General features: G+C 43.9%; 1 protein-coding gene across 2 annotated transcripts in view; it reads right to left on the minus strand.

Moving 5' to 3' along the window:
- Window positions 1–23,824, minus strand: part of LOC135918157 (PIH1 domain-containing protein 1-like) — a 101,318-nt gene that overhangs the window by 75,749 nt on the left and 1,745 nt on the right. The window contains exons 2-4 of one of the 2 annotated variants that reach the window (XM_065451815.1): window positions 20,012–20,197; window positions 17,951–18,068; window positions 8,438–8,581 (exon numbers count right to left, since the gene is read on the minus strand). In XM_065451815.1, coding sequence (XP_065307887.1) covers window positions 8,438–8,581; window positions 17,951–18,068; window positions 20,012–20,197 — 448 coding nt within the window. The remainder of the gene's footprint in view (window positions 1–8,437; window positions 8,582–17,950; window positions 18,069–20,011; window positions 20,198–23,824) is intronic. The other variant, XM_065451816.1, reaches the window with a different exon arrangement.

Below are 23,824 nucleotides of genomic sequence, written 5' to 3' on the forward strand. Positions count from 1 at the left end.
CTGGATATAATTTCTCTGTTGCATGACAAGAATGTCCTATACGTCCTGACTGCTAAGCTTAATCAGGATCCCTTGGAAGTAAGTATCCATATATGTTGCTTTTATTCTTACAGGTCACTTCCTTCGCCGCACACATAAAAACTAAACATTTTTTTTATCTTTTTAACCATAGCGCTTTTTTGGTGTGGTACAGAGCTTTGGCGGAGACGAGGACCACCCAACCGTGATGTACTTCAGCCAGATATTCAGGCTGCTTTGCCTCTGCACACCTTTAAAAATAGCGACAAAAGTAAACAGCTCTGACGATGCAGATCCGGTGTTGGTGACAGTTGAAGAGAGCCTGAACGGCAAGAAGCTAGCTGCTCTTTCAAGAAAACAAGCCAGAGAGGAAAAACTCGGACAGATGCTTCATAAAATTCACTTCAAGGAGTCTTTAATGTAGGATCCAAACCAGCATGACTACAATCGTGCCACTCCATTTGAAGCTGTTCTTTACTATCTTGGAGGCTATGTTGTAAAGAAAGCCAGCAGGTTTTCTAGCTGCAAGAACTGCCTCAAAACCATCACTGCTGCCAGTCATTTCCCACCAGCAGCTGTCCTCTCAGCGATTAGGTCTTTTGTACCTCGTGTTTTAAACCCATCTAGCGCCCTTTTACAAATGCTTTACTCTTTCGAGACCGCCCAAAAGAAGGCAATTCTGATACATGCTTGAAAACATTCTTTTATTCAATGAAATTTTCGCACTATCTTGTTGAAACATGCATAAAAATGAAGCTAAGTGATTGGACTTTTATTGTTGAAAAATTGAAATGACTAAATAGTATACATAACAGAAAAAAAAATCTCTAAATGCCAATTTTTTCTTCAAGTAAACAAAAAAAAGTTGGAAATTTTTGCATATGAAAGCAAAAAGCAGCACTAAAAAAAATCCTGAATATACAAAATGTGCTAAAATACCTCTATGACAACTTTGAGGCAAAAAAAACTTTGAAGGCTTATGTACATTTTTTTTTGTGTGTGTGCGATTTCTCACAGCACTGTTCACCACTCACTTCTGTGCACCCTCTCTGTGTCACTCAAGGAAGCAGTTCCGCGAAGCATTGAAGCACAAATGTGCGTTGCAGTCGCTGCAGAAAACAGTAGTCTTGACCTCATTCTTGGTTTGTCAATAGCAAAGTTTACAATTTTTACATCCCTCCACTTTTTGGGCTTATGAAGTGGAGGCTTTGCAGGTGGTGGTGGAGGAGCACGGGTTTGCTTGGCTCCTTCAAGATGAAGAAGCTGTTGCACCAGTTTCTCCCTCAAAGCTAAATGGTCAAAGGAAGCATTTCTGGCCAGCTCAGGGACTTCTGGATGTAATTTGCGATATTCTTGGGATAGTATGAAACTATTCACGCATGCTATGTCGATGCGGTGGAAGAAGAGAGTCTTCCACCAGCGGACACTGCGCATCAGTACATTGTAGTAGCCAATCATCTAATCTGATTTGTCCACTCCAAGCATTCCAGAATTGTAATTGTGAATTAGCAGAGGCTTTGGGATAGAAATTTGGGTCCAGGTACTTCCACTTCTTAGTCTTCTTTTTGCAGCTGTCTCGTTGGCTGTGTGCATTGTGCTCATCATGTTTACTACGCGTCGGTCTTTCCATTGAAGATAGAGAATTTCTTGGTCGCGCAACCATCTAATTTCACCTTGTTGAGCTTTCTTTTCCCAGCGTGTCTTTCAATTCAGCAGGGAATCCCCGGCGGTCTTTTCGCGTAATACCCGCAAGCCAATGTTTTCCGATCGAGGAGGTGACTGAACAGGTGTGTGGAGGCGTAAAAATTATCCATAAAAATTTTGTAGCCCTGATCAAAGCGTTCTGCACACAGCTGGCAAACTGCATCGAAAGCCAACCCGTGGGGTCCTGGCTGCTCGCGCTTGCCTGTGTATACAGCAAACTGCACTGTATACTCGGTGAACGGATCTGCAAGAACCTACAGCTTATAGCCCCACTTGGTCACTTTATCCTTAATGTATTGCCGTATCCCTGATCTCCCTTTCGACTTCACCACGCGCTCATTCACAGAGAGGTCTCGATGAAGCTGAAATAGCTTTGCCGACACTTTATTCATGTGCTGCAGAAGCCACCACACGAAGCGAAGCTTTCCTTTTGACAGCTGTGTTACATCGTCTAAGTCGGCGACATGTAGCATCCCAAGCAGTGCTATGAAACGATGCCGTGGCATAATTCGTGGTGGCAGCAAACCACTATAGATGCTTCCCACATTCCAGTACAGCTTGATTTGTGGTGCTTTCAAGATGCCCATGTAGGTTATGAGGCCAATGAACTTTCTCATTTCACTTGTAGTGACCTCTTCCCAAGACCCATTGGGACGGGCATGAGTGGGCTTCTCTAAGATCTTCGTGTAAGCATATTTATTGGTGTTTTCGCAAACAGTCTGGATAACTTCGGCCAAGAAAAAAAGGAAAAAGAAGTCCAGGGCACTCAGGAATCTCATTGTGGTGCTTCGGAGTGCCACACCCACATATTTGGTCAGATGAACACCAGGTTCCCGCATGGGAGAAAACTGAATACGCTTCTGCCGCAGGGGCAGGACGTCGTTCCTGTATGTTGTGGAAAGCCTACCAAACACAGAAAAATAATGAGAACATATAGCGCTCCCGTGTAAATACTCAAGAGCGAGCAGAAAGCGAAACTAAATACTCACCTTCGGACACTAGTTGACGGTCCAGGTGATCGCGACACTAGATCACTCTCTGAACTGAAATCCGAGCTTGAGAATTGATCTTCGGACTCTTCGCTACTCGTTGTATCTGAAAAATCCGCAGTCGAAGCAGCTGAATCGCGGGACAGACGCTTCTTTCTTTGCGCGGCCTGACGCGACGTCGACACCATGCTTCTCAATCTCGGCCGCCACCGCACCCAAGATTAAAGTCTCTCCTACGTCACCGCCTGCCGCGAGAGAGGCGAATTGCACAAAAACGAAAACTAGAGATGTTTAACGACCCCACTAGATGGCGACACGTGTTCCAGCGCAAGAATTTCGCATTTGAGAGCGCGCGCAATTTGATCATGCATTTTTGCACGATATCCGGACTGCGGCCCCGAAAGAGTTAATGCCATTGAATCTGTCATTGAACAGAAAACACAGAACAAAGTGTTTGGTCACTTGTTTTAGAGTATGGTGCAAGAACTTTCAAGAAAACGTCTAGTCCATGTAGGCTGCTCCACGCACTCAGAAGAGCCTTGCGCCCGAAATATGAAGTTTTATCTAGTTACATGCATGCATTTTGATGCAATGTTTCTGAGGCAGCAAAAGGACCAGAGTGTGCAAGTAAAGGCAGCAAGGAAGAAGGCAAAGTAGCTTTAGAGGCATTCTCACTCAAATGGAAGCTAGTTGAGATCAATAAAATTTGAATACGAAAAAAAGTATTGTGTGCTGTTCTAGCATGACATTGAGTAACAATGAATGCATTCCAGCCACATATTTCTTCAACAAGGCACAAATAATGAAAGTGTATAGCTGCATAGGGCGGTGCGTGCTATGCGTATGGAAGGATCTCCGCCTCGTTTTTTTCTTCCAGGCTGCAATGGCGTGCAGAATGATAAATATGCCATTTATGGCAAGCGGCACAACCAGGACTTACAGCCTGCGAAATAAGATGCTTAATTCTGCGACTCTAAAAGGTAAGCGCGCGTCAGCAGCCTGATATCAACGAACTGCCGCGCATGGCTGCGAACAGCAGTTGCGGCAGACAGCTGGAGCCGGATGAGATGGTTCCACCACCTGTCGACAGGCGCAGGAATGGAGACACTGCCGATGCATGGGGAGTTTTAAAACTGACCCTATCTAGTAATTGGGGCCTATTTGTTGTTTCTGCGGGATGAAAAAAATTTTTTTTTTTGCAGAAAATTTTACCCGCGTAATGATCGCACCCCTGAATTTGCGTAAATTTTTTTGACAAAAAAGTGCGATCATTATGCGAGTAAATACGGTATAAGTTTTCTGGCCGCTAGATCCCACGTGAACAAGAAAAGGTGCAAGGCACACGCCATCGAGAACAGTGTATAGCTGCCCGTTTCACATGAAAACGACGGTGCACAGTTTCTTATTCCAGTACCAGCAAATCTCCGCCTGGGTCGTCGCATGCCGCCATTCACCATTGTCACCACCAAACCCAGTATGATAAGCATCTTCACCTATCTGTTTTACAGCACATGGTGCATAGTGTCATTGGTAGCGTGATGCATGGGTTTATTAGACTTTAATCCAAATGCGCCGCCATTCCCTGCTGCAGGGAGCGCAATGTGGCCATCATGTTACACTTCAGTGGTATCCAGTATTGCCCACCAGCTCAATTTCGTTTTGTTTCCTGTCGTCCTCTTGAAACATCACACAATAGGAAAACAACAGAATGCATCTTGAGCCATCAGAGCACCACCAGCTCCACTTGCTGGCGTCTCGTGATGCAGTGATCAGTGCAACGCTTTGCATTATGGAGATATCAAGAATACCGTATTTACTCGCATAATGATCGCACTTTTTTGTCAGAAAAAATTGACGCAAATTCAGGGGTGCGATCATTACGCGGGTTAAATTTCCCGCAAAAAAAAAATTTTTTTTTTCGTCCCGCGTTTGCTGCGGGATGTGGCTGCGGGACACCAAAACAAAGATGGCGGCCGGCGGAGCATGCCGAACGCGCCGAACGCGATCTTTTTTTTTTCTTCTAGTGAGTACATTACGTGCATTAAAACAGTTTCTTCCGTGTCAGTGATGAATAATATCGTTAATATCGGCAAGTTTGTGGCACTAACGTAGCCATGTCCACTTTGAGGGGACAGAAACAGATGGGCGCGCTTAGCTGCCAGTGACAAACCCATGGCCGGCGTGCTGCAGAAACTGCGGCATCTGTTTTCACTGCTCTCTTAACACGGCACGTTTCCGCTAAGGGCGGGCGAATATCTTAGCTGTGTTACAAGCGTCGGCGTATGAATAGGGTATACTTTTAACGTATCAGTGTAAACGTGACTACTATCATTGCCGCGCGCGATTTGTTGCGTGCTCACGAGTGCAGATGAAAAGAATCGAAAGGCGCCTTTTTTGTTGTTGTTGACTGCAACCATTATAAAGCCTACCCATAATAAAGGCAAGTTTGGTTGTACCTCTTTTTGCCATGGAAGTGCGGAAAGTGATGATAGTAATGAAATGAGGCACCTACTTAAGCATGTTTGGTGCGTGCAGACAAGTCCGCGTAGCTTTCGACAGATGGTAAGCGCGATCAATATTAGCTAGACTTGGCAACACGACATATCGCTGCGGCAAGTTCAGTGTGCGATCATTACACGGGAAATAAAAAAAATCGAATTTTGACGACAAAATTCAGGGGTGCGATCATTACGCGAGTGCGATCATTATGCGAGTAAATACGGTACTTGAGTCCGTCTAATTTTTTTAGTTACTTTGGATTGAATGCTTTCCCAGCTAGTAAATTTTTTCTCGAATAATTTTTTCCAACACATATGAATGAGGTTCTACTGTACTCGACTGTAATGAGTTTTTTTTCATGATTTTCGTTGTTTGAACTCAACCCTAGCGTTACATTCGAATAACAGCAAAATTATATACCGTGTTTACACGATTGTAAGTCGACTTGAATGTAAGTCGACCCCCCCATATCGCTTGACCGGAAAAAAAAAATAAGAGAGCATACCCGAGGGCACATTCGATAACGAAAATTTATTAGTAGCTGACATGGTCACTTGACTACTCGTCTTCACTAGTGCTGCCATCGTCATCGTTGCTGCGGTCGCACAGCGCGTCGTGGTCCAGCAAAATTTCAAATTTAGCAAACGACCGCACCAGGACATCTTGCAGAACAGCCGCCCACGCCAAATGCACCCAACCACACGCAGCCATAACGGAAGCTCTTTTAACAGGTCCGGTTGGCGTGATTTCGCAGTCTTCTGCCGCCAGCCACTCGTACTCACAGCGGAGCAGAACCTTAAAATTAAGGCGAAGGTCCGGGCTTGTTTCATGACCACGTCGCACTTCAATGGCAGGGACCAATCACGCATTTCAGCGACGCACGCCGCAAGCTTAGCCTACAGCTCCGGAAAACATCCAGACTTCGGCACGTGGGAAATTTGTCACTTGCCGTCACAGGGTGAAAATATCGCTTCGCTGCAGTCGCCACTCTCGCACCACCCATTTAGAAACATCGAAATTGCGGCCCGCTGCGCAGTGATTTGTTTCTTCGGCGTAAAGGATGGCAGCCCCCTTGAACGCTGCTGTTAACGAGTGCCGAACGATTAGTGGGCCTGCAGCACTCATGACGACTGGGGAAGCATAGAAGTAGCACGTAGCCGGCAGTCAAGTGGAACGCCTCAAAAAGTTGGTCAAACCAATTCCAATGCCTTTAAACAGAGAAAGAAAAACCCGCGAGCGGCGTCTGCTCTTCCATGAACTACCGATACCCCCCGCAAGCGCCACCGTTCTGAGGGTGTCGCCGCAAATGGGAACAGCGGCGCTTCCATCAACTATCGACACTCCCCCCCCCCCCCCCCATGAGTGTTGCATGCACTGTAAGACTCTCAAAAATGTTGAAAAACCGTTCCGAAAAGCGAACAAACACGCGGGATAGCAAAAAGATAGGGGTAGGGCCATAGAGAAAACATAAAATTGTAACTACGTTGTAGCTCTTGTTGGTATCGCTTTTTTTGGCGGGACCATGTTTTGGTTTCGATTGTAAGTCGACCCCCCAACTTCAGGCTTTCAAATTTTAAAAAAGGGGTCGACTTACAATCGTGTAAATACGGTATTTTAAAACAAGTATTCTAAATTCTGCAGTTTTTCAATGTTGCATTGGCAACCTGCACCTTTTGTACGTCTTGATTCAACCATATACAAGTCGACCGAAGTCAAAACTTTTTTTGTTGGAATTGACACCATTTTAGTTGTGCTTGTGAATGATGTTACGGTTATGATGCTGCAATACCCTGCAGTCTTTTTCACTTCGACTATGTTCATTTGCGACGTTATGGTGACGTAGCGCGTTCAATATGATGGCTGCTTCAAAACAGAAGTAATTTTGAAGGCCGAAGAGCTGGGAAACTCCGCCATGGCTCAGCAGCTTGATGTCATAAGTCGAGAATTCTTATATGGTAGCACCAATGGGAGGGCCCTTTGAAAGTAAGCGGCCGGTTGGAAGGGCCGCACCTAGGTCTGGTACTGTGCCCGAATGAAATGGTTTTACGGTCTTTTAAGAAGTACCTAATCTCAAACAAGCTCGACAGCATGGATGACTTAATTTTGGGCGATCACTTTTGGAAATAGTTTCGCTTTCGTGAGATTTGGCTCGTTTCGGCACCAAACCCCTCGAAGTACACGGCTGACAATGCTGTTGGCACTGATAATGAGCTTGGCACAGTGCTAGGAACACTTGTCAGAGACACTTTCAACGGAAATTTCCATGAAAGTGAAACTATCTCCCAAAATAATCCCCCAATAATACCACCCAAGGAAAGGTCAATGTCCTTCTCAGACAACGATGACAAGTGAAGAGAACTCACTTCTGAATTGATTCCTTGAATAAACGTAAAATTTCTCTTTCTGTTCATCTTGCGTTACACTCATGGCTTTCTTAATTTTTATTTCACGGACTGAAAAGTCGACCCTTGCGTTACAATTGCATCGCGTTACATTCGAGTAAATACAGTGCGTGACCCCATAGTTTTCTTATTCCGGTACCAGCAAATTTTCTCCCTGGTCATAGCATGCCGTATCCACAGCTATTGCCACCTGCCCTATTACAATAAGCATCTTTACCTATCTATTTTACAGCAGCGCGTGGGCCGTAGTGCCACTGGAGGCATACTGCATGCTCTTAGTAGGTGATAACCCAAACACCCTGCTGTTTCCTGCCTGATGCGAGTGTCAAGTTTCGCTTCAGCTGCATCTGGCATTGCCTACAAGGTCCATTTCGTTTCAGTTTTCCCGCTGCCATCTTAAACACTACACAATAGAACAAAATGTATTTTGGGCTGTCAAAGTCCCCCCAGCTCGATGCACATCAGCGTCTCTTCCCTTGTGCCGTAACAATTCGCACAACACTTCACATTACGTGGATGTCAACAAAAGTCAAGTCTTTCAAATTCTTTTAGTTATTCAGATTGTACATTCTCACTGTCAGTACGTTTTTTCTTATGTTATTTTTTTCCAAAACACATGAACAAGGTTCTACTGTATGCGCAAAAGCTCACATGAAATGCCCAGGGGGTGTATTCTGTAGCAGCGGCCGAAATGGACAGTCCACTAGGTGGACTCTTCTAGAATACCCCCCCCCCCCCAGCTTTTCTAGCTTTTTATTTTTAAAATGTTATGCAACAGCAGTTGAAGTTATTTCAACACAGCCATCACAAGGCCAAGAGACTCACCTCGGTCAGGGTGCGCATTGTATTTCTCCTCGATGCCGTCAAGTGCCACTGTGATGAGGAACGTCTTGAACAGCTCGTTGGAGCTGATCTTGCGGAAGAAAGTCTCGTTGATGATCACGTCATACACCGTGCACGGCCCTCCACCTAAAGAGCAAACGGCCAAAAATGAGAGAAAACCACACAAACAAAGCAACCACAGAGCTCCCAATGTTTGTGTTGTTTCCAGGGTTTGCCCGTAAGAATGGAATTAAAGGCGAGCTAGATTGAAGTGGCTCGTAGATAAGCAGTATTGTTGAAGTAATACTGACCTGAACAAGCTTTAGGGCTGGAGACTGTCGCATTATTTTTTATCAACCAACTTACAATTGCACAACAGCAGAAAACACAAAGACATTCAAGGTGGAGGATATCACGCACATCCTAGAACATGGCCCCCGAAATATTAGGTGCACCACAAGCATGACCGGATCTCAGAGGCCCAGCCCAAGCTCCATACTGGTTCTCAATGTTCTATGTTCTGTTCAATTTAAGGTGAGCAGTAACCACAGCACTATATTTAAAGCAGACTTCTGTTCATATGACTCTGGTTAATTCAATCCACGCCAAAGGTCTCGGCATCTGTATGGGCTCGTTATTTAGATCATAAATTGGCCTTCGCCAGATAATGCAAACTTGATGAATCCACACACTCCAACCTGACCCTTTTAGTGACTCCAATAGTTACCCCTTTCATGGCAGCATGTCTCGGCAGAGCTTAGGGGTCAGTCAATGCACTGAACATCATCTCTTGTCAAAAATGCCTATTTTTCGGCTTACCCTAGCAAGATTTTGAAGCAATAACTGTAGCTCACAATGTCTGACTGCTGTGTTTACCCGATTTTAGCATGGGATTCTTTTTTCCAGGAAAATTGTGCGAAAAATTGCCCACTCGGTGCAATAGGGCAATACCAAAACTGCCTAGACGGCGATTGTATGCTTTACTGCATAACCCTTGTGTGTTGGCAAAGTTGACTTTAAGAAACTGGCTGCCATTGTTATAATATCAAGCACGCGTTAAATTTCCATTTTGTTTATGAGCTTTAATGTCATTTTAAGGTTATTTTTCTACTTTGCACACATATAATGTGGGTGCCCGTTTGATTCGGTGGCTTGTTAAAATCATGAAAGTACCGACAAATGAGTTCGCACTGTATTTTGGTGCTGTTATTTGTGCACCCTGTTTAATTTGACCTGCCGGTTAATTTGATCAATACCACCGGTCCTGCCAAGGTTGAATTAACAAAAGTCGACTGCATTTTTTTTTTTGCTGCACAGTATTTTTCAAGGACTGTATGTGGCAGACAATACAATTCTAACCATTTATCTAATTTACTCGATGAGGCAGCCATTACTTCTATGAAAAATCAAAATTCTTTATTGAATAATTAACATGCTTATGCTAATAAACTTTTTAATTAATTACCTTATGCCACATAATTCAATCTACGAATTACAGCCACTGAGTTCACACGGCATATCCACTTTGAACGAATTCTCTGGACAACATCAGTTCCAAGCTATTTATTTTCAAAGTGTCTGTCAAAATGTATTGGTGTTTCAGTTGCTCTTGTTTTCAATGCATAAAACAGTGGCTTCTTAAAAAAAATAACTGGAATGCCAATGCATTTCATCAGGCACTTTGAAAATTAATATCTCGGAAGTGGTGCTGTCCAGAGAATTCGTTCAAAGTAGATATGCCATGTGAACTCAGCGACAATATTTCGTAGATTGGATATGTGCTTTGGTCTCTAATCAAAAGGTTCATTAGCATTTCATTAATTATTCAAATGAACATTTTGATTTCTCATGGAACTAATGGTCACCTCATTGAGTAATTTAGATCCAGGGTTAGAACTGTGCTATCTGCCATATACAATGTTTAAAAAATTCGGTGCAGCTAAAGAAAGCCCCCTGTATAGTTGGGTAAAACTTGAGAAGGCAGGAGAGAAGGCCCAGATGACCGAAGTGCGGCAGCCAATTTCTTCCGCAACTAAAGAAATAGCCTCGCCCAAAAGTCCCGACCACTTCGAAGCACAGGCGACTGTGTTCTCCATCAGTGGCATCACCGGCCATCCGGCTCATGACATCACTCTAGAGTGCGTGCCCATTGGTGGAGGCTCGTGTGCATCCACCTACGAGGAGCAAATGCCGCTGCCTTCTAAAATTGTACCCGACTATAGCCAAGTTTTAAATATTAAATTTTGCACAGAGGTTGCCTTATGTGTTTACACCATATGAAGCGGGGCTTTTTACGTGATTCGAAGTTTCGCTCTAGTTGGCCTTTAATACCAGCTCCAACTCCAAGTCCGATTTCATGACTTATAGCATGCCGAGTTTAGTAAAGAAATAGGACGAAGTGGCATGAAATAAAGACAGTGCAAAAGAACTGATGTGGAAAAGGATTCGATGCAGGACTAGCTGCTTCATACAGAAGACTCCCTTGTAGTGACTGTCCATCTGCGACTGTCTTTCCAGTGACTGCTAGCGCCCGGCGTTGACATATATGGGCGGTGCCAGCAGCTAGCACTGAACCAATGCATTTGGCTAGACCCGTGCTTTTGTTTGTTCACAAAATGTCCCCTCAAATTTCAAGGTATTTTCACTTCACCGCGTTCCTTTTTTCTAGGTTTCCCAAAACTCAACTTCTTTCTTTTTCCACTTCTCAGTGTCCCTTTTGTTTTGCAAAAGACTACCCTAATTTCTGTCCTTGAGATGGGAAGAATAATCTTTCTTTTCTCCATCAGAACCAACCTCCAACAACACCCTTAAAGACGACCTCTGTCAAGCCAAGTTCTTTGATAAACTCGACAGTCAGGAGACTTTTGCTTAGTTTTGCTGTGGGACAGCAAACCCATGTTAGCCCAAACTTTTGATAAAACCAGCACATGTCAACGGCTACTTCGTGTTTACTTTCATGTCTGCTGTACTTCCTAGTAGGGGGGAGATAGTTCAGGAAGATGACACGTGACACTAAGTGCTGCACTGAGAAAAGGAACCTGTACATGCAAGATAGCTAGGGGCTGTGAGAAACTGTCTGCATGTATCACCCTCATACCAGGCCAGGAACTCTTCAATAGCTGTTGAGTCGGTTGCCTTCAATACTGTTAAGCCACGTATCTTACTCAAGGGCAGTGTCTGATTGACAGAATGAGCGAGTTTAGGTTCCAAAGCAGCACAACAGCAATAAGAGACACCAGACAGGGAGTCTACAGATTTATTGTGATCAAAGTATTCTGCCTCGTATTCAATCCACAGCTTTGTCTACTTTGCGAGGTCTCCAAAATTGGTTGTGAAATAATTTTCTGGAACACCCTTGAGTTTGCCATAACGGATTTCTTCAAACCCTGAGCAGCCCTGAAACCCTGTCCTTTTAGGTGCCACTTTGGGCTTGGGAAACAGGAAAGCGGCAGTGCGAGCCAAATTTGGGGCATAAGGTGGATTGCTGAATCTGCAGACTCCAACACTTTACCAAGAACAGCGTCCCAATTGAAAGTTAACGGGGGATAAGCGTTATCATCATGAAGGCCCCAGTTGCCACTTTCTCACACGTGTTTTCACACGAAGAGCACAGGTCATCAATCAATCAAGAATGTTGCAATAGAAAATGCTGTTTGTTGTTCCATCCTCATTCCATACGAATTATGCCTCAGGAGTGAGAAAAGGCCCAAAACATGCACCATCTCCTCTGAATGAATGGTTAACAAACATCCAATGCTTGGGTCATCATTAACATTTCTGAATCCAGAAAAATGTAGGGCCTACCATGCACACACCCGACTACAAGATAGGGCGCTCTTGCTGCAAGCACTTCGAATAATTTATTAAGTCACTGTTGCTGAGTTTTCTAAGAGCAAAACTATTTGCTGATGTTACCTCTTTGTTCCATGTAAGAATTCAACAATCAGAAGGATAACTTCAATTATTAAAATTTCTCTGAAAGAGGTATATCACAGCTTTAGTCTTAAACATTAAACATATCTCTGTCATTAGCAGTAATAAGGTGCCTACATCAGTCCTGAAATTCATGATCAGGCGTTCATTCTGTAACCCATTTTATGAGGTAAATAATTCGTTACCGAGATTTTTCTTCGAAAATGGATTGTATATAGCATGCTAGTGCCAACACACAGTCACCAAAGGTGTGTACTTGCTCCAGCAAATAGCTTTTCATATTGTTAGTGTTCCATGCCCCTTCTAGAGCCTGTTTCAAAGTTTATTTGACAAAAGTACACAGGTATTGTATCAGACACTGCAGGAGTACAGGCAAAATTTACACAAGGATTTCTTGGTGATTAATCATTTGTCTACCAACATGGTAGCCACTGAAAGTGCTTATGTTGGACCAAACAATATTTGAGGGCTTTTAAAATGCCTGTACCTCTCTTAGGCATTAGGCACGATGTGTGAAACTGGCAGGACAGGCCAGTAAAGCAAAGTGGCCGAACAAATGACATGCTTACTTACTTGTAACAAGAAAACACAACACAAGCAATTTCTTGACATCTTTTTCTCACAGAATCTGTCCTTCACTATGATAGCTGCTAAGAAAAGTTCAGGCAATTCTTATGGCAATTGTTATTGCTGGCTTTCTCATAATTTCTTAACATCATCGTGTTTGCTTGGCCAGAAGTAGCAAACATCAGAAAACTTAATCTGTCTCTATGTGGGTTTCAAACTCGGAGACCTTATACCCCTGTCACACTGGGCGTTTTAATGTCATTTGCATCGAATGGCAGTTGGTGCAATGAATGTCATTCGCATGCGGAGGTGCTACACTAGAAAAATTAATATCATTCGGTGGCGTTATCAATGGCAATCATTCCATAAAAACGTGGCGACTAAAGCAGAATAAGGTAGGTATAAATTGCTTGCATAAGCAATCCATTAATTTAAATATATTTTTGGGAAGTCGGTTCAATGAAAACAAAAATTATTTTAGTAATGCGTATAAAAAAACTTGTTCTATTTCTGACTATGTGGCCACTATAAGCCAAAACAAGGCTTAGCCACCTTAATAGCCAATAAATTGAAAACAAACGAAATGGCTGACATGGCGATGCTGGACTATAGTTTACTAGACTATGAGTAGTGGGCCATGGGAAGGCTCCGCAATAAAGCAGTTTTCCCAGAAACGCACAGATGGTGGTGCTACGCCTTTCACCTGGGCCCTTCATGCATGCATATGCATTGGATGTCTACTCGCCCAGCTGAAAAAAACGTGTTTCCATTCGCTCCACTGCATTCTTTAATAAACAGAAGAGAGAAAAGAGGGGAAAGAAACTGAGTTGCTTCATTTTCTTTTTTGTTTTTTCTTGCGAGGACACAATCTCAAAGTGTTTCATTGGTACATGCGAGTCCAAGCACGTGCCAGTGGCATGACTGGCTTAATAGGAATCTGCACTGCCTAGAAAACATTCAGTGTACACACTGGTTTAGTTCTGCAGAGAGCGCTTTATTTACACATAAGAAAATGTGCCGCAATCCATGCTGTAAAGGTGGTTGGACAGCGAAACTAAACGACAACTAGAACAAGTACCCTTTGCAACGTAGCTGAAATTATTCACGTGGCGACATTCACACGCACTTAATTATTATGTTTCGACGGCCTGCGCCTTGACTTGGGCCGCTACTTTGTGCACCTACAAAGAGTAAGCCTGAGAGAAGAGAAATTCGCCGAACCGCGTATGCACGCTGCTCTTCAGGAGTCCTCATTATACGTGCTTGTCACAACACAGAGTTACTAGGCAGGTTCTTACACATACCGAAGTGCAGTTACATCACCCCTTCCTTCGTATGCAACAGTCAAGCTGACATCGCCATGGCAGCTTACGGAATGGTAATCTTTAACGGGAAACATATGCGAGGAGAGCTACATGCTTTGCATTGCATGTAGGCCTCGGAGTGTCTTATCAATTATGCACGTGGTCCGGATGCTTGTTTTAAGTTTGTTTGTTACTCAAACGTATGTTGCTCTGTATGTTGTATATGTGATTCCAGAGAATGTATGCACTGTTCGCTTCACTTTGGTAAGTGCTAGTAGCCTCTGCCTTACGCAGGCATGCGCCATAAATGATGATAGTTCTCTGTCGACATTACAGCACGAAGAAATCCTGGGATCCCAACCACAGACAGGCTCGCTGCAAAACAGGACAAAAAGTCATGCAGCACCTGTTCCGCTTCTTCCACGGTGTGCGAGGGTGGTGCTGATATAACGTACGGCAAACATACATCCGGCAGACAACGTCATCTTGTGTACTTCCGGAATTTATGAAGACAGTCTTTTCGATCATGGCAGCATGAGACTTACTTTTAAATGAGGCATGAACATAATGAGCACCACCATAGTTGGGAAATTTATGAGCGGCCCACTGCTCTATCGATTGAGACACGTTCCATAAGTGAAACGGCATTTACTGCCCGTCGACTGCCGGCCCATCCGTTTGAAGCTCGTCAATTTGCAAGCAAGGTTCCTTAGAGGAGCCACGCACTGCACGTTCTGTGCACACCTTTTTTCTTGGAGGTCTTTCGCGTGCTGGCACCTTCGAAAGGTACTTGGGAACATTGGGAAGAATGGTCGGTACTGCGTCCAGTGAAAGTGAGGGCTACCCACGTGGTATCTGCACTGCCTTTCCATTAATGATGTGAACATAGTCTCGAAGCACATACTTTTCTTCGAACTGTAGCTCACACACAGCGTCAGTCAGCTCCAGGGGCTTATCAGCACTGTGAATGTGCCGATTCGAAACACAGCGCCTTTCGCCGTCTTCGGGAATGCCAAACAGATTCGGCACGTTCTGCACGCCGCTATACACACTTCTGAAACTGAGAGCGAAGCAGTAGTTCTTCCGATGAGGCTTCGTTATGTCACCTCATCGGTCAGAGAAAAAACTGCACATGAAATAACAAATGCGTGCACAAAACACAGAACGACATAAATATGTGGACGAGTGCAGGCGACAGGCCAAGGCGAGAGCGCAGCGGTAGCATGGCAGGCTCCAGGTGAAAGGCTCCATGATGTCGCCTCGCGGCCGCAAAGATTTTCTGGATTTCCTGCTTCACGCATTAACTACGCCTCTCCCTCGGCCCCCTACCCCTACTCTAGTACACTATAGCTGGACAACGACACTAAATTGCAGCAGGTGAAGCGATTAGTTGCTGCATGCTATGCATTATGAGCAAGGCGTAATAATCAGAAGAAGCGATTAGACATTCTAGTTTATGCACAATCAAGACACAGTGACGAAATTGAGTAGCGCATTCAAGCAAACTCGTTCCCTGTTGCAGCTGTGATGGCCACTTCTTACATTGTTCACCTAGAACATTGGACATTACAAAGAAATGAGCATTCATTTGAAGACACTTTGCCAAACCTTGGTGAAAATCACTTCAAGCAAGCTTTCCGTGTGTCGCCGCCTACATTCAGGTATTTGGTGGAACCCTGCAGATCTGTCTTGGAGTGCCAAAGCACCCGATTGAGAAAGCAGATCTACATGGAGAAGCGAGTGGCAGTGGGATTGTACAGGTTGCATTACAGTGCAGACGACAGAACCATCGCGCACCTTTTTGGCATCGGTCGATCAATGGTGAACGTGCTGTGCAGATAATTCTGCAAGGCCATAATAGATCAGCTTGAAGGCGAGTGGCTTCGTATGATCTGCCGCAAAGAATGAAAGGACACATAAGGGAATTTTTCGCTCTGAGTAGCTTTCCTCAGGGTATTGGCGCTCTTGACGGCTGGCGGTTTTCTGTGTCGCCACCATAGGTGAACGCCGTGGACTACCAGAACTATAAAGGATGGTAAGCACTACAAAAAGCTTTTTTTTTTTTTGCTTTTGTAACAGCATTTCACAAACACAGCTTGGGCTTTGTCTCTATCATTGGGGAAATACTATTAAACTTTTTATGGGCACTTTACTGTCAATAATTATCCAGAGAAAACTGCGTATTAAATTGAAAGCTTATAACAATTTTCCATGGTCTGTCATTCTTGTTAGTTATAAAAGTTATTTCTTTAAGAGTACGGCTTTCAATTTGCAAATACTCTGTCCTGTTTTGCTTTGTTTCTGGGGTTAAGAAAACACATTCGCTCCGAGTGTGAAGCAGAATGAGTTTCTCGAGCTCATTCGATTGCGGAAGTTATTCGGTGCTAATGGCATTAAAGATTGCTGTGTACCAGCCGAATAATGTCATTCGGTGCTAATGCCATTTCATTCGAATGAGATTAAAATGCCCAGTGTGACAGGGGTCATCATCATCATCATCATCAGCCTCGTTACACCCACTGCAGGGCAAAGGCCCCCCCATACTTCTCCAACTGCCCCGGTCATGTACTAATTGTGGCCATGTTGTCCCTGCAAACTTCTTAACCTCATCCAACCACCTAACTTTCTGCCGTCCCCTGCTACGCTTCCCTTCCCTTGGAATCCATTCCGTAACCCTTAATGACTATCGGTTATCTTCCCTCCTCATTACATGTCCTGCCCATGCCCATTTCTTTGTCTTGATTTCAACTAAGATGTCATTAACTCGCGTTTGTTCCCTAACCCAATGTGCTCTTTTTTTATCCCTTAACGTTACACCCATTATTTTTTTTCCATAGCCCGTTGCGTTGTCCTCAATTTATGCAGAACCCTTTTCATAAGCCTCCAGGTTTTCTTACCAGTACGTGAGTACTGGTAAGACACAGCTGTTATACACTTTTCTCTTGAGGGATAACGGCAACCTGCTGTTCATGATCTGAGAATGCCTGCCAAACGCACCCCAGCCCATTCTTATTCTTCTGATTATTTCAGTCTCATGATCCGGATCTGCAGTCACTACCTGTCCTAAGCAGATGTATTCCCTTACCACTTCCAGTGCCTCGCTACCTATTGTAAACTGCTGTTCTCTTCCGAGACTGTTAAATATTACTTTAGTTTTCTGCAGAATTATTTTTAGACCCACCCTTCTGCTTTGCCTCAGGGTGACAGGGGTATTATTTAGCAAATGTCTAATTTTACCTTCTAATATTCTTGGCCGGTCGTCATTGGCTTATATCAAGTGGCCAATAACAGTGACAAACGTGGTGCAGCAGTGTTTGAACAAATGATGAAGTGAGGAAAGAATAAAAGACTAAATTAATCATAAGAAAATACGGGCCCATGGCCCCCACTGCGTAAAGCCATTGTACCCCTTTTACCACTTCCACCTCTGCTGCAATGCCAGCACCACGATCGTGCCATCCTTTTTGTAGCGCAAGCTCTGTCTTCTCACGCGACTGTTGCCTTTTCCACCAGTGATAAGTTTCGAGTGGACGTCAATCTCCCGATTATCCCCTTGTTAGTGTTGGAGGGCTATCACTGTTGTAGAGTGGCACCTACCTAGAGCTTTCCTACGAGCAGCCCTCCACCGTTCTTTGCAGTTCTCACACCTATTCGAGCAAGACAAAAGTGGTGAAATGACACAAAGATAGAAAGGGGACAGGTCTCTACTCACTCTTGTCCACTTCCTCGTGGGGCAGGCCCAGGCTGAGAGGGACACGGTATGTGGTGGGGTCATCCGACCCGAGGATGTGTATGAGCTCCTCATCGCTGATGTCCTGCGGCTCTGGAAGCTGGAACGAGGAGCAACACAAGTGCACGACAGTCAGAACCAAACGCACAAAACAGCTGCGCAACAGCCAGAAATGGACTGGTTTCACAACAAGCTTCAGCACCCTACCACTGCTCGGCAGCATGCCCAATGGACATGACAAATGTATGGTAAGGAGCGTTCTATGTTGGTAGCATGACAAAACCACTCGGCCCTTGAGATGAAAAGGCAAGGAGTAAAATGATTCTAGACAGGAATGGTGCCGAGGGGATGCACTTTCCAACTAGCCCCCCTATGATTTCACCGGATAAATCCCCAACTTGCACTCACGTCAATGTTGCCTTGAAGCAAAGTACAGCAGGGTGACAGCGAGGATCTCTCCACAACTACCCACTTATGGCAGAATAGAACAACCGTGAGGACTACTGCCATCATGGCACCAGCAGAGCAGCTTCGCATGCCCTCTGAACACGGTGAAATCGGTCAATAGACTGTTGGCTCATGTCAATCCAAACTTATAAAAATAAGACATAGGCGATTTTACTTTTATTTTATTAAGCTATGGGAGCAGTGGTAGCAGCTTGAGTAATGTGGTAACTAATGCTGCTATTACACCTGAAACACGTACACTCCAAAAGTCTTTGGACTATGGACTATCTACTGGAACTGTTTTCACATGGGGTGATACATGACAAAGGAGTATCTCCTACTTGATAAGCGTGCATTGCAGAAAGGGAGACATTTGAACTCCTCTATTGGCCTTGAACTCTATTGGCCTCTAGCGTTTGGAGCACTTCACCAACAAAGAACTTGGCAAAACACAATGGCTCCTTATTAAATAGGTACTAACATGATATTTCTGTTCATTTTATTTTTTCGCATTAAATGAATGTTCTAGACGTCTAGAATGTTCTAGACGTCTAAACCCAAGCAAAAGTAGAGGCAAGACTCAGAGTCCCCTAAATAATTCAATAGAATTCCAACATCCAGTTTTCGTTTCATTTTACAGGAGTTTACTCTCTCGTTCCAGCTAACACGGTCACCCCGTATGCTGCTATCTGTTGTGAAGGCTGATGTAGCAGCATGACTACGAACATGCAAGCTGGAGCAAGTGTCAAAACATTGCAATGTCCAGCTCCTACATACTGTGTGGACACAGTATCCTACCAGAAAATTAAACTAAATGTGGCACTAGAAAAACTATTATAAAAATTAGGGCAGAAACTTCTCACTGGGGTATTGTTATATAGTGCATAGCATTCTTTGTAATTATCGCTTATGAAGCCTACACTGTACCCCTGAAACCGAGACTGCCGTATTTTAAGAAATAAGCAACTGCAAAGAATGAATATGACAATCTCCTCAGTAAACTCACCTTTATTACCAATCTTGTGTTTGGTAAATGAAACAAACATTGCTCTAGGGCTTTCTGGAATAATTAATGGCTTTCTGAATAAACTTGCTCCAGGCAGGTATATCCTCCTGGGGTCCTTTCACAATCATAAGACTTTCAAGGCTGCAGTCGGAGACCAACAAGCGCAATTATTTGTGAGCGGAATTTGTTTTTTGCTGAACTTAAAGAAAACCCCTGAAGTTGTAGAATGAGCCCGAATTCATAAACCTTATGACAAAATTACAAAAGTTGCCAGGTGAGAATATGAATATGGCAATCCTCAGCAATTTCCTTACCTCAGTTCAGCCCACATCATACGACAATAACTCCCGTGACATCAAGTGGTAACTTGATGTCACGGGAGTTATTGTTAATCTGCGTTATACCTTAAATTGTTATACCTGCCTCTGTTACACCGAGGTTCAACTGTATCCCCACTGCTGCTACCAATCCTGGCCTGAAACAGTGCAGCAAGTGTGAAGTCAGGCATCTTCAATGCGCAGAAGCCTGCTTACAGAATATGGTTTTCTTATTATTGCACCCATTTTCTCTACCAACTATTACAAACCTACCTCGGGAGTGTGGCAAACATTAATGAAGAGCTTGCCACCAGTGGACGTGTCTTTGAGCTTCACACAGAACCCCGGTGCTGGCTTGATAGATTTTGACTTGAGTTGCCGAGCCTGGGGGTCATCAGCCAAGGTCTTCACAAACTGCCTGAACTCTTCGTCAGCCTGGAACCGAGAAGAGTGAAAACCCTGCATGTCCTTGAAGGTTAATACCAAGCTGTCCAGTTAGCTAGATACTTTACTTTGGCAAGTGATCACTTGCTAGAAAATGAACATGTTATTTTCAAAGCAGTACGAATGTCAGTGAGCATAAGATGAAAAAACTTTTTTTAGAGAACATATTTACACTTTTTTTAGAATATTTCTTCTGTGCTTAACAGGCGTGGCTATGAGACAGGAAAACAGCTTTTCTCTTTACAATCTGCTGTGCAAGTTAAAACAAGCACTTGACAGAAACTTTCTGTCTCCCTTTTATTGCATAGTCTTTGACTCCGTGAATGTGCCATGTGCCTCCATTCCCACAGAATGCAAAGAACAATTAACTATGTTACTGTTTAATGTGATCAATTTAAAGAGCACAAACAGTAGCGCAGCTTCATATATGTGAAAAAAGGAGACTCTTTACACTATCAAAACTTGTGGCACTCTCGCAGTACGATACACCGCTGATGCATACACACACACTGTGCTGTGAAAACCCGAGTTCGTTCAGAATTTGACACAACAAAAGGTGCATGCATACCCCTGTGTTTACCAGAGAAGCAAACAATTGAAAAGGCCAGTTTGGCAGCTTTCAGCAACACGGTCATCGAGTGGCCTTCAATGACCACACCGAGCTGACTAACACACTCGAGTTTTCTTGTGATGATAGGTGACTGCTACCTCCATTCGTGCTGACTTTCCGAGTCTTCTTTTTGATGTCTGACACTATGCTACATGTGGTAAGCGTTTCTGAACTGGTCACATTGAACGGCAATAATTCCTAGTGGATATTTTGGGAAACAGACTTCGTGGTTCAGAAGATGATAACATGGGGCTAGTTAGAATTGCATCTTGTAGTGGAAGACCACACGAGAAACGAAAAATTGAGACACACAACGCAACAAAATAAGTGGGATGAAAAAAAATCTGGGCTATGTACTGCTTTAAAGGGACACTAAAGAGGACTATATTAACTTAATGCCTTTGTCAGTCACAGGGGTATATTTTGTATCATTACAAGCAAGAGTAACGCAGCGATGGTGCTATTACTGACAAGTGCTGCAGAGTACAGTCAAAAGTGAGCGTGTCCAGTGAACTCGCTCACTGCAAAGCCAGCCTCGACAACAGCAGTTGCTGACGCAGCAAAATAGCAAGAGGAGAAGCACTTAGAATTTTTTCTACAAGTACACTTCTAACCATGTTGCCTTAGTTGACAAGGTGTCCTTCTCTTCTAATGTCCAAGAGTTGGCAGGTATCAAACAAACAAATATTGCAAGAAGGTACCAAAAAACAGCCCCGGCCTTTTTCCACAGCCCTTTTCGCCATGTCAGCAACATGCACGAGAATCAATTCAACTATTTAAGTTGCAGAGTTGAACATCCCAAAGGCTGCACAATAGGCCATTAATTCTGACCCCCTGGGGTTATTTATCGTGCACCCAAAACACAGTACATGAGCGCATTTGGACTCGGCTCCCAGCGGAATAGAGCCATCGGGACCGGTATTTGAACCCATGACTTCACACCGGGCAGCAGAGTGCAGAGTTTGTGCAAATGAAGACGAGTGAGCAGGTGACAATATTTTTACATATCTCACACTTGTATAACACAAATTTGAACTTGTATAAACAAGCAAATCACTACATGTTTATTTCCTTTAACTAGTACCGAGTAAAAAACATTTTATTATTATTATAATTATCATCCTTATCATTATTAATAAACTGGCATATGCAGAACATACGGCAGTTTGCCATATGCCAATCCAGAGCAAACGGGTATAGACAATATTCTAATTGACATCAAGAGAAAAAAAATGGAGCTGGGCAGGTCATGTAATGCACCGGTTAGATAACCGGTGGACCATTAGGTTTACAGAATGGGCACCAAGAGAAGGGAAACGCAATCGAGTACGACAAAAGACTAGGTGCACCGATGAAATTAGGAAATTCGCAGACGCTAGTCGGAATCGGTTGGTGCCGCACAGGGGTATTTGGAGATCGCAGGGAGAGGCCTTCGCCCCGCAGTGGACATAAAACAGGCTGATGATGATGATGCAGAACAGGCAACAGCGATTGAAGGGATGGAATAACGCAACTATTCCAATGATATTCTCATTTGCACTGCGTCACTGGTCCAAGCAGCACTTCACCAATGTTGCCACCAACATCGGCCAGTACAAATGGAGGATGTTAAGAACTAAAATTGAGCAAAAGGAGCGGCCCTGGCTTGCTAAGTTACAGGTACGATAAGGGCGCCATTTCCTTTAGCCCATGGCAAAAAATAAATTCAGAGGATGCACAAAATACCAGCGCATGTCACCATCAACGTCTTAACCAAAACTGCTGAACAAATTCAGCTCAATGCTCTCCACATTAAGCTTGTCCTATCATGTTCAGCACATGCTTGCACATTTCCCAACCTCAAGTGATTAATGTCACCCCTAACAAGCAAGAACTCTCGTATCGTGTAGACATAATACCATAGGCATGTGCCGCACTGGACGCACACGCGAGGAGCAGCTCCGGCAACGAGATCTTGTGAAACTGCGTCCAACCAAACAGGACACAACGCAGTCCTGACGAAGACATGCCCCTCTGTCAGAACACTGGCTCCAGTATGAGACGGCCCCCATTCGACAACCATTACTGTGTTCATCTGAGACGCACTGAGCTTCTACTGCACTGACCAACTCTATTCCACTTATCAACAAGCACAAACATGTTTGCAGCGTAGCAGTTATAATAAAGAATCAGCATTGTTTCAACAAAAGTTAGTTGGTGTGGCATGACTGTATGGCATGTGGTCGATAAGAGAGAAAATTGTCATCCCCCTGACTGCAGCATACAGCCACAAAGAAAAAACCACATGGTTTTTGGTACAACACACAGGTTTCATGAGAAACAGTCGAGTTTCATAAGGTAGTAGCACGAAGTTACAAAGTAAACCCATACAAGTTTTCTCTGTGGCTTAGTGCTAGAGTGGATGACAGTGTGCCCTTTCAAGAACTTCCCTCCATCTTACCACAAAGCCACAAAGTTCATTTTTGTGGTGTATGGTTGCACTGCTAAGGCGGCAAAGGACACTGACACTTAAGCACAAAACACAATGTCTCTGTTTGCATCGTGTTCTAGAGGCAGTGTGCAACATCTTAGCAGCACAAGCTAATACCATACAGTCCTGATAAGCATATTTATGGATTTTAGTTTGTCAAAAGCACTAGTTGTTAAACCTACAATTTCCGCCTCATTATGGCTAATCATCATAATTTTTCATCGCCAGCTCTTCTTGGACACATTTTCCAATATATATATCTCTGATAATGACATCACAAAGCTAAATCTCTAAACACTAAGCTAGACTCTAAAGTGATGCAGCATAGTAGTCTACTGTGCATTGGTGTCCACTGAGTAGGTGCACGTGCGTATCACATGCCCCGACCATATGCACACCTTTTGATTTCGAAGAGGAGGCCGAGTCGACTTTTTTCTCTCCAATTCACACTGCTGACTTTCTATCCCTTCGTTTTTCCTAGCATGGGAAAAGGAAACAAAAGTGCAAATGCTTCATTTCTGTTCCTGCTCCTTCATTTCTTTCGAGACAAGCTTTACTAACT

This window comes from Dermacentor albipictus, chromosome 10 (genome assembly GCF_038994185.2).
Source record: "Dermacentor albipictus isolate Rhodes 1998 colony chromosome 10, USDA_Dalb.pri_finalv2, whole genome shotgun sequence".
Taxonomy (NCBI): Eukaryota; Metazoa; Arthropoda; class Arachnida; order Ixodida; family Ixodidae; genus Dermacentor; species Dermacentor albipictus.